We start from the raw sequence: 16,777 nt of genomic DNA, 5'->3' as shown, positions 1-16,777 counted from the left end.
GAGCTGAGCGGAGAAGCTTCTCCTGAGTTCTTCCCTGTGTGTGTGACAGTATTCACTGCGGCTTATCAGGGACTGGCGGTATAGTCGTACTTTTTGGTCATGTGAATTAACAGGAACTGTTATTTTGCTTCCACAATCTGTAGACACAACAATGGAGGCGCCTATACATAGAAACTATGGCGGACATGAGGTGTGAGGAGGGTCACTAAAATTATAGAAGTGATCCTACAAGTTTACTCAGGGCATAGTTTTTCCCGACCAGGGTGCCTCCTGCTGTTGCAAAGCTACAACTCCCAGCATTCCCAGACAGCTGTTGGCTGTCCGGGCATGCTGGGAGTTGTAGTTTTGCAAAAGCTGGAGGCACTCTGGTTGGGAAACACTGCACTAGGGAACAAGCAACTTAACCAGGGTACCTTTCATCAAAAAAACTTTTGCTATATTATAGATTAATATATGCAGAATAACTTTCCAATTGCATGTTATTAAAAAATATGCTTCTTTCTATTTAATTTTCCACTTTGAATAAATGACCACTAGGGGTCTCCCTACCAGTCCTGGCAGCAAGCATTTCAGACTCATGCTGGAGTCCTAAATCTCAGACTGCAGCTGAGACACAGAAAAAATCCCTGGCAGGGAGCAGTGCTGAGTTTGTCTGTGTCCCAGCTGCAGTCTGAGATTTAGGACTCCAGCATGAGTCTGAAATCTATAAAAAAAGGACTGGTAGGGAGACCCCTAGTGGTCATTTTTTCAAAGTGGAAAATTAAATCGAAAGAAGCATATTTTTTAATAACATGCTATTGGAAAGTTATTCCGCATACATTAATCTATAATATATCAAAAGTTTTTTTGATGAAAGGTACCCTTTAAGGACCAAGCCAATTTTATTTTTGCGTTTTCGTTTTTTCCTCCAGGCCTTCTAAAATCCATAACTCTTCTATATTTCCATCTACTGACCCTTATAAGGGCTTGATTTTTGCAAGACCAATTGTACTTTGTAATGAAACATCTCATTATACCATAAAATGTGCGGCGAACCCTAAAAAATAGTGTCATCTAAAATTGCCCTATTTTGACCACCTATAACTTTTTCATTTTTACATATATAGGGCGGTATGAGGGCTAATTTTTTGAGCCGTCATCTGTACTTTTTATCGATACCACATTTGCATATATAAAACTTCTATATAATTTTTTTTATAAATGTTTTTAATAAAATGTGACAAAAAAGCAGCATTTTTGGACTTTTTAAAAACATTTTACATTTACGCTTTCACTGTACGGGATCATTAACATTATATTTTGATAGGTTGGACATTTACGCACACGTCGATACCAAATATGTTTATAAAAAAAATTACGCTTTTTGGGGGTAAAATGGGAAAAACAGACAATTTTTATTGGGGGAGGGGATTTTTCACTTTTTAATTTTTTTAAATTTTATTTATTCACTTGATTGCTAATACTCTTCAGCGCTATGCATAGGACATAGTACTGATCAGTATTATCAGCTATCTTCTGCTCTGGTCTGCTCGATCTCAGACGCCGGGAGACGCACGGAGGCAGGTGAGGGGACCTCCGACCGCCATTACAGATGATCGGATCGCCGCGGACGATCCGATCATCTATTTTATCATGCGCATTGCTGCAGATGCCGTCATCTGTACAGATCACGGCATCTGAGAGGTTAATGGCGGACATCCACGTGATCACGGATGTCGGCCATTAACGGCGGGTCCCCGGCTGCTGACAGCAGCCTGAACCTGCCGTGTATGACGCGAGCACCGCTCTGATGCTCGTGGTCATACACAGGACGTAAATGTACGTCCTGGTGTGCGAAGTACTGCCAAACCAGGACGTACATTTACGTCCGTGGTCGTTAAGGGGTTAAGGACTGAGTGTTTTTCAGTTTTTGTATTTTCGTTTTTCCCTCCTTACCTTTTAAAAATCATAACCCTTTCAATTTATCACCTAAAATTCCATATGATGGCTTATTTTTTGCGCCATAAATTCTACTTTGCAGTGACATTAGTCATTTTACCCACAGCGAAACAGAAAAAAAATCATTGTGCGACAAAATTAAAGAAAGAACATAATTTTGTAACTTTTGGGGGCTTCCGTTTCTACGCAGTACATTTTTCGGTAAAAATGACACCTTCTCTTTATTCTGTAGGTCCATACAATTAAAATGATACCCTACTTATATAGGTTTGATTTTGTCTTCTGGAAAAAATCATAACTACATGCACAGAAATTTATATGTTTAAAATTGTCATCTTCTGACCCCTATAACTTTTTTATTTTTCTGCATATGGGGATGTATGACGGCTCATTTTTTGCACCGTGTTCTGAAGTTTTTATCGGTATAATTTTTGTTTTGATCTGACTTTATGGTTTGGACATGTACGCACGCGGCGATACATATATGTTTGTTTTTATTTGTATTTACACACTTTTTTTAAATGGGAAAAGGGGGGTGATTCAGATTTTTATTAGGGAAGGGGTTAAATCACATTTATAATTTTTTTTAATGGGGGCTGTAACATTGCATACACTGATTGCAGGCACTGCTCAATGCATTGCCATAGGAATGCATTGATCAGTGTTTTCTGCGCTTGATTGCTCAAGCCTGGATTTCAGGCTTGGAGCAATCAGATGCCGATCGGACAGCCGGGAAGGAGTTAAGGCACTCCCGCTGTCCTCTAAGCGTTTCAGGATGCTGCGATTTCCCCGCGGCAGTCCCGAACAGCTCCGCTGAGCTAGCCGGTATGGATTTCTCCCGTTTTAGACGCCGTAATCAACTTTGATCGCGGGATCTAAAGGGTTAATACCGGATATCAGCCCGATCGGTGATGTCCGATATTAGCCGCAGGTCCCGGTTGCTGATAGCAACTGGGACCCCGCAGATACAAAGCGCGCTCAGCTTCTGAGATCGGGAGCCTACCATGCACATAAATTTACGTCCGTGGTCGTTAAGGGGTTAAAGGAGAACTTTGACAACTTATTCTGTGGATAGGTGATAAGTAGACCCCCGCGATCACCGGGACAGGACAAGGCACTCAGTGAGTAGCACATGCTGCAGGCTGCATGGCACACTCTTCAGTCATTTTTACAGGAGCCCCAAAAAGATCTGAGTACAGCACACTGGCATCATCAGGGTCCCGGAGATTGCCGGGGTCCCAGTTGTCGGACCCTCGCAATCAGCTACCTATCCTTTATTCTGTGGAAATGAGATAAGTTAACTTTTGCTGGAGTTCTCCTTTAATATCTCTGCTGTCTTTTATGAATGATAGCAAAAGTCACTCAAGACATTATCATTTCAGGTTATGGTTCATTTAAAGGACTATTCAGAACAACATTTATGGGGTGCAGAGAATATGCAATGAATGTCTGTAAAGGTTCACATTAGGATTGTGCCTTTCGAGGCACGGAGATGTAGGCATCCTCACCAAAATGGGCTGCCTATATACAGATGCGGATAAAATCTATGTCCAAAGAACAAAGCTTCTGGGAGAATGTCCTTTGAACAGATGAGACAAAACTGGAGCTTTTTTGGCAACCCTTGATGGTACATTATGGGTCAAGTGAAGTGAGCATACCGCGGAGTCACAAGTCGGGTCCGCACCATAACCGGCAGATGCCCTCTGCTATAGGCAGCTGACATCTGCTGGTAATGACGAACATCACAGATTGCTCCAATGTATTTCATTTAAATGGTTAAATGCTGCAATCTATACAGACCATGGCATATAAAGATTACAAGGGTTAAAAAACTGTGTAGCTCACTTAGCATTAATAAATATACCCGAGGTGAACTGGTGTTACCTTCACCCAAAGGTCTAACAAATATTAAATAGTGAAGTTGAAAAATCAACTAGGAACCAGTCCTCAGGGTATATTAGACATAAATAGACAGAAGAGAGATGGAAAAAAGGAGTGATCCAGATATAAAAAAATATTTATTTTATGTTACTTGATCACTGATACTCTCTGTCCCTGCTGGGCCCTAGCATGGGACACAGAAGTCAGCGAAAATAGAAATTCAATTAAAAATTACATTAATAAAAATGAGATAAAACTTGCAACTAAATAGGTGATGTATGGAATATTCAATATTGCGCTAAAAATAGCAGAGTGCTGTATTATTCAATAACTGGAAAGTTCCAAATTCAACAGTCTTTGTGATTCCAATAGTTAGATAGTAACACAGTTCAACAGAGTTCCGATGTATCAATCTTAGTAATAGTCATTGGTGATACAATGTAGCAAGTTGTCACTTCAGAACACTTAGTATACTGAGTGGATACGAGGTCTGGTGCACAGCACCACTCACCGCTCCTTACGCCGTCTATGGTAGCTGGCTGGACGGGCTGATGTGGAGTTGTCAACCTCCGGCGATGCCCGATGTCTGTGCGGATCTCCTTCTCCTTTGGTCCTCGGCTGGCACGGATGGCACCGGCCTTTCAGGTGTGCCGTGGATCGTGAGTTGGTCCGGGGAGACAGCGGTGGTGGCAGAAAATAGAAGTGGAGCAGCAGCAGTGGCGATGTATTGGAAGCGGTGAGGGTAGGTGCGGCGTGCCTCGTGTGAACTGAGCGCTGTACGCGCGTAGTGTAGCGTGGTCCCAAAACTAGGGACTTCCAGCAGTTGCAAGAAAATTATTCAATAGCGCTGTATTGAAGATGGACTCAGATGAATTAGATATATGCAAGTTAAATTCTAGACGCGTTTCAATGCCTCGGGCATTTTCCTCAGTAGAAATATAGTTGAATGTCATATGTCTAATGCGGTTATATATAGTGTTGGTGTTTGGAAAACCTGGGGGTTTCAGGATATAAGTAAAAGAAGGTACTGGATCATCTCATTAAAGAAATAAGATAAGGAGGAAATAGAGAAATAGAGAAAGGTATAGGAAGTGTGTAATTGATATTAAATTAGAAGCTATATGATCACCTCTATTAATTATGCAGAAGGGTGGAACAACAGTGTATGGAGTTAAATCTCTATTATACATAAAATGTATATAAACATGCCTGGAAATATGTACAAATATATATAATATAATAGGTATAAATAAGATTAATAAACATAAGAGGAGACCATATTGGTATATAACAGAAATGAAAATAAATAAAAATAAGAATAAAAAAAATAAAAAAAAATAAAAAAATTAAAAATAGAAATAAAAATAAATGTAAATAAAAAAAATAAATGAATAGATGGATGATAAAAATAAAATTAAAAATAGAAATAAAAATGGAATGGTAATATTGATGCATATGTGAAAGGATATGTATATACCATACCTAAAAATGTATATAAAAATATACACAAAATTATATATATAAAGGATTAAATATATAAATATAAATTTAATATTTTTAAAGAATATACCTAGGGAACAAAAGTTAGTGCAGGAGAAGACATGATCAAATGTTACAATAATGTAAAAAATGACATGACAAGTATTTCGGAGCAGGGTAACAGAACTGGAGCAGAAACACAATGACTATAGAACAATATAATAACTGGTGGTGTAAATCTTGGATGGGCTCCATCCCAGGGAACGTCGCTGAGTCGTTATACGACCGGTCGGCGACGGGTCGTGAGACGGGGCCCAATCACAAGAATCCGAAGATCTCCAGCTCGGCATTGAGACCTTTGGGTATCAACGTGTCGAATTCAAAGATCTTGCGTGAGTCAGCTTTAGACATAAGTGTAATGTAATCTCCTCCTCTCCAACAGCTCTTAACTTTTAATAAAGCCGTGAAGAATAATTAGGATGGATCCGTGAAGAATAAAGCCATGCAGAACAGAACACCATGCCCAAGATCCATCCCAATTATTCTTCACGGCTTTATTAAAAGTTAAGAGCTGTTGAAGAGGAGGAGATTACATTACACTTATGTCTAAAGCTGAATCCCGCAAGATTTTTGAATTCGACACGTTGATACCCAAAGGTCTCAATGCCGAGCTGGAGATCTTCGGATTCTTGTGATTGGGTCCCGTCTCACGACCCGTCGCCGACCGGTCGTATAACGACTCGGCGACGTTCCCTGGGACGGAGCCCATCCAAGATTTACACCACCAGTTATTATATTGTTCTATTGTCATTGTGTTTCTGCTCCAGTTCTGTTACCCTGCTCCGAAATACTTGTCATGTCATTTTTTACATTATTGTAACATTTGATCATGTCTTCTCCTGCACTAACTTTTGTTCCCTAGGTATATTCTTTAAAAATATTAAATTTATATTTATATATTTAATCCTTTATATATATATAATTTTGTGTATATTTTTATATACATTTTTAGGTATGTGTCTTATATACATATCCTTTCACATATTCATCAATATTACCATTCCATTTTTATATTTATTTTTATTTCTATTTTTAATTTTATTTTTATTTTTATCATCCACCTATTCATTTTTTATTTTTATTTATATTTATTTTTATTTATATTTATATATATATATATATATATATATATAAAACCAGATACAGGCGCAGCACTCCAACAAAATAAGTGATTTAATATCTCATGTCAGCATTACAACGTTTCAGCTCCTCCTGGAGCCTTTTTCAAGCATGAAAAAGGCTCCAGGAGGAGCTGAAACGTTGTAATGCTGACATGAGATATTAAATCACTTATTTTGTTGGAGTGCTGCGCCTGTATCTGGTTTTTATCTTGAATGGACTCTGATCAAGTCCTTTGGGACGCTGGCACCAATTTTTTGGTTGGACTGGATAAGTAGTGCTGCTTTATTTTGGGATTATATATATATATATATATATATATATATATATATTTTTTTTTTTTATTCTTATTTTTATTTATTTTCATTTCTGTTATATACCAATATGGTCTCCTCTTATGTTTATTAATCTTATTTATACCTATTATATTATATATATTTGTACATATTTCCAGGCATGTTTATATACATTTTATGTATAATAGAGATTTAACTCCATACACTGTTGTTCCACCCTTCTGCATAATTAATAGAGGTGATCATATAGCTTCTAATTTAATATCAATTACACACTTCCTATACCTTTCTCTATTTCTCTATTTCCTCCTTATCTTATTTCTTTAATGAGATGATCCAGTACCTTGTTTTACTTATATCCTGAAACCCCCAGGTTTTCCAAACACCAACACTATATATAACCGCATTAGACATATGACATTCAACTATATTTCTACTGAGGAAAATGCCCGAGGCATTGAAACGCGTCTAGAATTTAACTTGCATATATCTAATTCATCTGAGTCCATCTTCAATACAGCGCTATTGAATAATTTTCTTGCAACTGCTGGAAGTCCCTAGTTTTGGGACCACGCTACACTACGCGCGTACAGCGCTCAGTTCACACGAGGCACGCCGCACCTACCCTCACCGCTTCCACTACATCGCCACTGCTGCTGCTCCACTTCTATTTTCTGCCACCACCGCTGTCTCCCCGGACCAACTCACGATCCACGGCACACCTGAAAGGCCGGTGCCATCCGTGCCAGCCGAGGACCAAAGGAGAAGGAGATCCGCACAGACATCGGGCATCGCCGGAGGTTGACAACTCCACATCAGCCCGTCCAGCCAGCTACCATAGACGGCGTCAGGAGCGGTGAGTGGTGCTGTGCACCAGACCTCGTATCCACTCAGTATACTAAGTGTTCTGAAGTGACAACTTGCTACATTGTATCACCAATGACTATTAATAAGATTGATACATCGGAACTCTGTTGAACTGTGTTACTATCTAACTATTGGAATCACAAAGACTGTTGAATTTGGAACTTTCCAGTTATTGAATAATACAGCACTCTGCTATTTTTAGCGCAATATTGAATATTCCATACATCACCTATTTAGTTGCAAGTTTTATCTCATTTTTATTAATGTAATTTTTAATTGAATTTCTATTTTCGCTGACTTCTGTGTCCCATGCTAGGGCCCAGCAGGGACAGAGAGTATCAGTGATCAAGTAACATAAAATAAATATTTTTTTATATCTGGATCACTCCTTTTTTCCATCTCTCTTCTGTCTATTTATGTCTAATATACCCTGAGGACTGGTTCCTAGTTGATTTTTCAACTTCACTATTTAATATAAAGATTACATTTCGGTTATCCCTGGTGTCTAGTTAGCCCATCAGCATCCAGACCCCCCACCCCCACACACCCATCCATACACACAATGTAATCAAGGGGTGCCAATGATTTTCTGAAGAATCCCAAAGCATTACCACTGGTTCTGGGTCTTCCCTGGTTCTGTGATGGAATTATTACACTCCTTCTCCTGCATGGTCAATGGCGTAAACGTTTAAAAAAAGTTCTGGATACTACGCTTTTTACTTTTTTCCCATAGAAGTATGTTAGTGACGTATGGTTTTGTATAGGTCAACGTGCAGTAATGTTCAAAATCTGTTTGTCTGTTTTTTTAATTTTTTATTGGTTTTACAGTTTGACATAGTTACAAAAAAAGTCTATAATTTTACAATTGTATATGTGATAAAAAAAAAAAAAACATATGCACCATTGAGCCAAATTAGTCTTATTTCAGTGCATACATTTGTCATATACATTAAAGGTAAGTGTATGGTACAGATGTGAACAAACCTTAAAGGGGTACTCCGCTGCTCAGCGTTTGGAACAAACTGTTCCAAATGCTGGAGCCGGCACGGGGCGCTCGTGACGTCATAGCTCGTGACTCCAGGAGCTCCCGGTGCCGGCTCCAGCATTCAGAACAGTTTGTTCCAAACGTTGAGCAGCGGAGTACCCCTTTAAGGATGTATTCACATGTACAGTATCCTGCGCATATTTGATGCACAGGATTTGAAGCTGTGTTCAATCATTTAGTTTACATTGAAATTTGCAGCAGAAAATCCTGCTCTTCAAATATGTGCAGGAAACTGTATGTGTGAATAGACCCTCAAAACAAGAAAAAGAAAAACTGGGGTGGCTTACCATCAATAATCTTAAAAAGGTAGATTGAGCTAGCCATAAGTGTTAAGGCTAATTTATTAGCCTGTATTTGTGGGAGGGGCGGGGAGTCCCTATAAGTACCCGCGGCAGTCCCTGCACTTGACGCCGCGGGTTCGTCACGTGACAGGGGATCAGCTGACACGCGAATCAGCTGATGCACAGCAGTTCCGGGCTCACCGTAATGGTAAGCGGCCGGGGCCGGCCGTGGTGGCGGCGTCCGCCGCAGCCCTCTCTCCGGAGGTAAGCCGGAGTATGTAGGGCACCCTCGGTCAGCCCCGGCCCTGGTTTTAGCACGGCGTTCCACGTGCTTCATGGCTCGTGGGTGCGCCCCGTTGGCAGCTGATAGCGCATGTAATCAGCATCGGGAGCCATCGTGGGTGCTCGCATTTAGGTATTTAGAAGGGGATGTCTTATGGCAAGACCTCGCTCCCCCCACGAGCCCTGCATATCTGGATCAAGTTAAAAGCAGAACGCCCCATTTCTTCAGGGAGAGGTGTGTGTGTCATGTCGGGGGTCATTGCATTTCCAGTCCCAAACCCCCCCTTCTCTTTCCTAAACCCAGGCTATATGTGTGGCAATATAAAACTGTATGTGGCCACCAGTATTGCACGTCTTAGTATATGAGGCTGTTCATTTCGCTCCTCCCTTCTTGCCATGGTTCATGCTAGTAAAAAAAAAATAAATAAATAAATAAATAAATAAATAAAAAGGTGGCAGTTGTTGTCAGTATAGTCCAAATCATATGGATTCAGATGATTCCGCCTGTTTCCTTGTCATCAAGACTGTGTTACTGAGCCGGTTTCAAGCCACAACAGCATTTGTATTGTTGCTTTGTCAATCTACTTTGTTATTTAGTCCATCTACAGTGCATATAAGTTGGTCTGTGCATGTTTGCATAATTTGTTCATCCCAATAACTTATCCTACGCATACGATCATATAGTTGTTCCGTGCACATGCCCTCGTAGCTGCTGTACACACGATTGTAGCATTCATACTATACACACGTTTGCAGGATTTATGCTGTACACACGCTTGTAGGGTTTATACTGTTCACTCGCTTGTAGGATTTGTACTGTACTCACGCTTGTAGTGGTTATACTGTACACTCGCTTGTAGTGGTTATACTGTACACTCGCTTGTAGTGGTTATACTGTACACTCGCTTGTAGTGGTTATACTGTACACTCGCTTGTAGTGGTTATACTGTACGCACGTTTGTAGTGGTTATACTGTTCACTCGCTTGTAGTGGTTGTACTGTACACTCGCATGTAGAGGTTATACTGTACACTCGCTTGTAGTACTGTACACACACTTGTAGGATTCATGCTGTACACACGCTTGTAGGATTCATGCTGTACACTCGCTTGTAGCGTTTATACGGCACACCTGCTTGTAGGATTTATACTGTACACATGCTTGTAGTGGTTATGCTGTACACACGCTTGTAGGATTCATGCTGTACACACGCTGGTAGGATTCATGCTGTACATTCGCTTGTAGCGTTTATACGGCACACCTGCTTGTTGGATTTATACTGTACACATGCTTGTAGTGGTTATGCTGTACACACGCTGGTAGGATTCATGCTGTACATTCGCTTGTAGCGTTTATACGGCACACCTGCTTGTAGGATTTATACTGTACACACGCTTGTAGTGGTTATACTGTACACTCGCTTGTAGGATTCATGCTGTACACACGCTGGTAGGATTCTTGCTGGACACTTGCTTGTAGCATTTATACGGCACACCTGCTTGTAGGATTTATACAGTACACACGCTTGTAGTGGTTATGCTGTACACACGCTTGTAGTGGTTATGCTGTACACTCGCTTGTAGTGGTTATACTGTACGCACGTTTGTAGTGGTTATACTGTTCACTCGCTTGTAGTGGTTGTACTGTACATTCGCATGTAGAGGTTATACCGTACACTCGCTTGTAGTACTGTACACACACTTGTAGGATTCATGCTGCACACACGCTGGTAGGATTCATGCTGTACATTCGCTTGTAGCGTTTATACGGCACACCTGCTTGTTGGATTTATACTGTACACACGCTTGTAGTGGTTTTACAGTGTACTCGCTAGTAGGATTATATTGTACACATGCTTGTAGTGGTTATACTGTACACTCGCTTGTCGGATTTTATTGTACACACGCTTGTAGGATTCATGTTGTACACATGATTGTAGTGTTTATACTGCACACTTGCTTGTAGCATTTATACTATACACGTTTGTAGGATTTATATTGTTCATATGCTTGTAGCATTTATGCTGTACTCATGCTGGTATTTATGCTGTACACACACCTGTAGGATTTATATTATACATACACTTGTAGGATCCATACTGTACACACACTTGTAGGATTTATGCTGTACACACACCTGTAGGATTTATGCTGTACACACACTGGTAGCATTTATGCTGTACACACGCTTGTTGGATATATATGCCGTACACACGCTTGTTGGATTTTGTTGGACTTGAATACTGTACACTCACTCGCAGCATTTATACAGTACACAAGCTTGGACAAGCTTGTAGGATTTATATTGTACACACGCTTGTAGGATTTTTATTGTACACACTATAGTTGGATTTATACTGTACACTCGCTTGTAGGTTTCATGCGGTACATACGCTTATAGCATTCATACAGTACACGCATTCATAGGTTTTATACTGTTTACACGCTTGTAGGATTCATACTACACATGCGCTTGTAGGATTTATGCTGTACACGCGCTCGTAGGAATTATACTGTGCACATGTTCATAGATTTATATGGTTCTCGCACTCGTAGGATTCATACTGTACATGCACTCGTAAGAATTGTGCTGCACACCCGCTCGTAGGATTATACCGTGCATGCTCGTAGGGTTGTTTTATATATGGGCTCACGGGAATCATGCTGTGCATGTGCTCGTGACGTGTGCTGTACATCCGTTTGTGGTGTTCGTGAGGTTCACACGCTCGCAGCGTTTGTGCCGCGCACACACTTGCACAGCGCATGGGGTGTGGCCCTGTGCGCAGGTATGTGGTCATAATAGTTACTTCATGCATTCATATTCTTTGTCATCAGTTGTGGTTGGCCGCACGAGCGTACGCTTTGGTGGTGCTTAGGCGCATATAGTTGGCCTGAGTATAGGTTCATCACGTTTAGTGGTACAGCCATGCATAGCTGTTATACGACAGTTTCGCACATAGTCGTTCTATACACCTCTGTATATAGGCGGGAAGATACATGGCATAATAGTTACACGTCTTCAGAACAACAATAACCCGACACACAGGTAGTGTATACCCATCATGTCTGCCACGCCTGCAGGGGGGGGGGTACGTTGCATTATTGTTAATGACACGCCTTCAGCACAACAATAACACAACACATAGGTGATGTATACCCATTATCCCTGCCACCTCTGCAGTGGGATACGTTGCATAGTTGTTGTTACTGACACGTCTTCAGAGCAACAATAACACGACACATAGGTGGTGTATACCCATTATACCTGCCACGTCTGCAGGGGGATGCATTGCATTGTTGTTACTGACACGTCTTCAGAGCAACAATAACATGACACATAGGTGGTGTATACTAATTATGCCTGCCACGTCTGCAGGGCGTTGCATTGCACAATTGTTGTTACTGACACGCCTTCAGAGCAACAATAACACGACACATAGGTGGTGTATACCCATTATACCTGCCACGTCTGCAGGGGGATGCATTGCATTGTTGTTACTGACACGTCTTCAGAGCAACAATAACATGACACATAGGTGGTGTATACTAATTATGCCTGCCTCGTCTGCAGGGCGTTGCATTGCACAATTGTTGTTACTGACACGCCTTCAGAGCAACGACGTTATGACACACAGGTGGTGTATACCCATTATACCTGCCATGTCTGCAGGGAGATACATGGCATAATTGTTGTTACTGACACGTCTTCAGAGCAACAACATTACGACATATAGGTGTTGTTTACTCATTATGCCTGCCTCGGCGGCAGGGATGTACGTTGCATAATTGTTGTTACTGACACATAGGCGGTGGCATACTCATTATTCCTGACTGTGTGGATAAGTTGCTCCATGTATTTGTTCATATAGTTTGTTCAGTGCATATGCTCGCTTGTGCAGTTCTTTCTAGCCACACGTTTATAGTCTATTTGGTGTATGGGCTCAAAGCTTATACATACGCCCATATAGTTTTGACTGTGTATACGGTCGTGAGTTGTTTGAGCATGTGGTTGTGGTGTTAGTGAGGTGCATCTGGCCTTGATGATTATGCCGGGCTCATGTTTATATTGTTATGGTCTGCGTGTGGATCAAGAAGTCATGCAAAGCATATATTCTTGGGGCAGGATTGTGCTATTTGGCATAGATTCATAGGTTCACCAGGTACACGTTTCATGATATTTTGTTGTGCTATGTTACGGTATTTAGATTATACACCGTGTCTATGATACTGCGTGGGTTTCATGGCTTTGGGCGAATCTGCACGGATAATTCCGTGGGTTACCATTTTATTAACATTTAGTCGTGCTTATGTAAATAAAGCTGGGGTTCGTTTATTACTTGCTAAGATGACAGGTCAAGCATGGTTGCGACCTGTTTCTGCTTTAGGTTGATGTCGATACTAATAGTCATGTACATTGGTTGAGGTTTTCAATTCGGCTAGATCAATCACATCTACAGATCAGTCCGGGACAACCTGACACGACTTCAGGTTGGCGACTATGTCGTCATACGTTGTGTTATTCAGTTGTTGGGTTATGCACAGGGACATAGCTTTATTTTCCAATGCGAATTGTCACGTCTATAGGTCAATCATGGTCACAACCTGTCTCGGTTTCAGGTTGACGTCGATACTAGCAGTCATATGCTGGTTGAGGCTTTAATTAAGCTAGACCAGTCACATCTGCAAGTCATTCTGGATACAATCTGACAAGACTTTGGGTTGGCGATAATGTTTTTGTATACATTGTGTTTTTTCAATAGTTGGGTTATGCTACAGGGATAGCTTTATGTTTCCATTGTTAATTGCCACGTCTATAGGTATATCATGGTTACGACCAGTTTTGGTTCAGGGTGACGGTCATACTGTTAGTTACAGGTTTGGTTGAGTCTTTCATTCATGTTTCGGCCTGTCTCGTCTACAGGGCGGTTCAGTTGCGACCTGACATGCCTTCAGGTCGGCGGCGACGTCATCATGTGCATATGTTTACTTAGCATTAGGGACATAGCTTGGTTCTGTGTGGTTGGTTTTGTTTGTCTTGACTTAGGTTGAAGACGATAGTAATCGCATGTTGGTTGAGTCTCATCATCATGTTGCTGCAAAAGTGGTTTCATTGCCGTTAACGTCCACAGGCTGGGGTTGCAGTGGTAACCTGACAAAGGTTTAGGTTGGTGGTTACGCAGTCTTTGTGTATACACGCTGTTGGCACTCTGAGTTGTGTATACGGGCATAGGGTTGTACTCTGTTGGGATTTTTCACGTCTGCTGCTCAGAGCTTCCAACAGGTAGCCTGGAATACTTTCACGATATTTTACATTAGATACTTAGAGGATGTCTCATGTGCCATTTTATTCCTATTTGCATTTATCGGGTTTTGGCACTCTTCTTTGCATCCAGCATAATATACTTTGCATCAAAGTATATCTGTCAGGTATCAAAGTATATCTGTCAGGTATCCAGCATAATATCACGTGGTCTTGCTCTGACAGGGCGTCATCGTTTGTATTCCATACCATCAAATCTGCCCTGGTGAGTGCGCAAGAGGGAGGGTCGCAAGCCCTCTAGCCATCAGCTCTGGCAGCTGGCTTAGTTAGTTGGTTGGTTAGCTGACGCTTGGGTAGTTCCCCATGGCGACATCAGGACAGCTCAACATTAGAGGCTGCGTTGTCCTTCAGTTGTCATGGTTTCCTAAGGTTTAGGGGAATTACATGCAGATGCATGGCTGTAGTTACAATAACTTTGCAAGGATGTAAATAGTTACGTATTGATGTTGTATAGAAGATAAATGTTATTGTCAGGTTATCATCATACGGTATTCTCCCGAGTCCCACGAGTGACGCTCAGCTCGAGTGTGGCTAGCTTCGCTTCCACATGTCAAGGATCCAACGGGATCAGTCACTGCTAAGTTGTTTGTCAAACATATACGTATTCTTGTTAAATTCTTTATAGTGATCCGTCCATTATATCCAGTCATTCCCTTAGCATTGTGGCTGCTGCACCGACGTCACATCATTTTGTGCCAGCATACGTGGTTAGGAATTGGGGTGCTGGGAATTCAGTACTACATGCGCTATAGTAAGTATTGCACGATGTATTTCAGTCATTGGTCACGGGGTTATTGCGCGTGTTAATAGCGCTTTGTTCTCATTATGAGTTTTGCCCTCTATTTTCAGGTGTACTCCTACGCGGCAGTATATGGCATAACTCAGACTGCTTAGATAGGTTACAGGACGTAGGAGTTTAGTAAGAGGTTAGTCAGGTAGGCTCGCTATATACGATTGAGCACCGACCACAAGTGTTAAGGCTAATTTATTAGCCTGTATTTGTGGGAGGGGCGGGGAGTCCCTATAAGTACCCGCGGCAGTCCCTGCACTTGACGCCGCGGGTTCGTCACGTCCCACCCAACCCTCCCTCAATATCATTTTCACTTCATGACTATCATTACACATCAGGGTATGCCCTCTATTTTCAGGTGTACTCCTACGCGGCAGTATATGGCATAACTCAGACTGCTTAGATAGGTTACAGGACGTAGGAGTTTAGTAAGAGGTTAGTCAGGTAGGCTCGCTATATACGATTGAGCACCGACCACAAGTACATTTATACCCTGGGTGCAAGACAAGGGTTACAAAATTATAAAAGATTATGTGTGCTCAAGATCATGATGATAGATAGGCAGAAACATTATAATATAAAGGAATAATTGATTTCAGAAAATACTATATACAGCGCATTAAATGTTATCTTAATCACCCACAGAGCCCTTGTGAGGGAAGAAACAATACCCTGTTGTGTATACCACAGGTGCAAACCATCATAGGAAATTCCAGGGTGAGACCAAATCGTAGATCGGGGAAAGGGCGAGTGCTCTGACGGTCCCTAAGGGAGTAGGGTTAGTCCCACCACATTTTGTTTGTAAGGAATACTAGGGTAACCATTCCCATGGTTTGAGGATTGACCTTATTCTTTCTCCCTCCGGCAGATGCTGGAGTATTGACTGTTGTTTTTTGTTTTTCCTATTGGCATTTGCGCTCAAGGGTGGAGTACGGCAATCCACCTTGGAGTGGTGTCATGTTTTGCTGTGGATTGATTTTTTTTCATTTATCTATATATATAAAACTCAATGGGGGAGATTTATCAAACGATTTAGACTGGTTTTTCCTGTCTAAATTTGTCGCACAGAAAGTCTAAATATGTGCGACTTTTCTGCGACTTTTGCTGTAGAGGATTTTTAGAACATGATGCATGCAAGTCTATTTTAGACAGAAATGCATTGGAAAATGCATTGGTGCTGAATTTATCAAGTGCGACTTTTGTGCGACAAGTCGCATCTGTCCGAAATACGCTGAAATGTCAGACCATGTTGGAGCAGGTCTAAATGCAGTTTAAGCTGTAGACCCTGAAGTCTGAGCACAGAATTTATCAAGGGCTGTGAGACCTTTGATAAATTAGGAGCACAATAGACAGGAGACTACCACATACGCTGGTCTATAAGCATACCCAGAATAGACTAGATTAGTAAATGTCCCCCATTG

At 41.3% G+C, this 16,777-nt stretch overlaps 1 protein-coding gene across 6 annotated transcripts in view; it reads left to right on the top strand.

Moving 5' to 3' along the window:
• Positions 1 to 16,777, top strand: part of HPD (4-hydroxyphenylpyruvate dioxygenase) — a 183,333-nt gene that overhangs the window by 90,502 nt on the left and 76,054 nt on the right. The window contains exon 1 of one of the 6 annotated variants that reach the window (XM_056535019.1): positions 10 to 78. The exons of 3 other annotated variants lie outside the window; for them this stretch is intronic. Coding sequence is in view for 1 of the 3 variants with exons in the window: in XM_056534996.1 (XP_056390971.1) it covers positions 152 to 190 (39 nt within the window). In the remaining 2 variants the exon portion in view is untranslated. 2 more of the 6 variants (XM_056535050.1, XM_056534996.1) reach the window with 2 other exon arrangements.

Source organism: Hyla sarda, chromosome 1 (genome assembly GCF_029499605.1).
Source record: "Hyla sarda isolate aHylSar1 chromosome 1, aHylSar1.hap1, whole genome shotgun sequence".
Taxonomy (NCBI): domain Eukaryota; kingdom Metazoa; phylum Chordata; class Amphibia; order Anura; family Hylidae; genus Hyla; species Hyla sarda.
The sequence above is the reverse complement of the archived record's forward strand: the minus strand, read 5'-3'. Positions and strand labels throughout refer to the sequence as shown.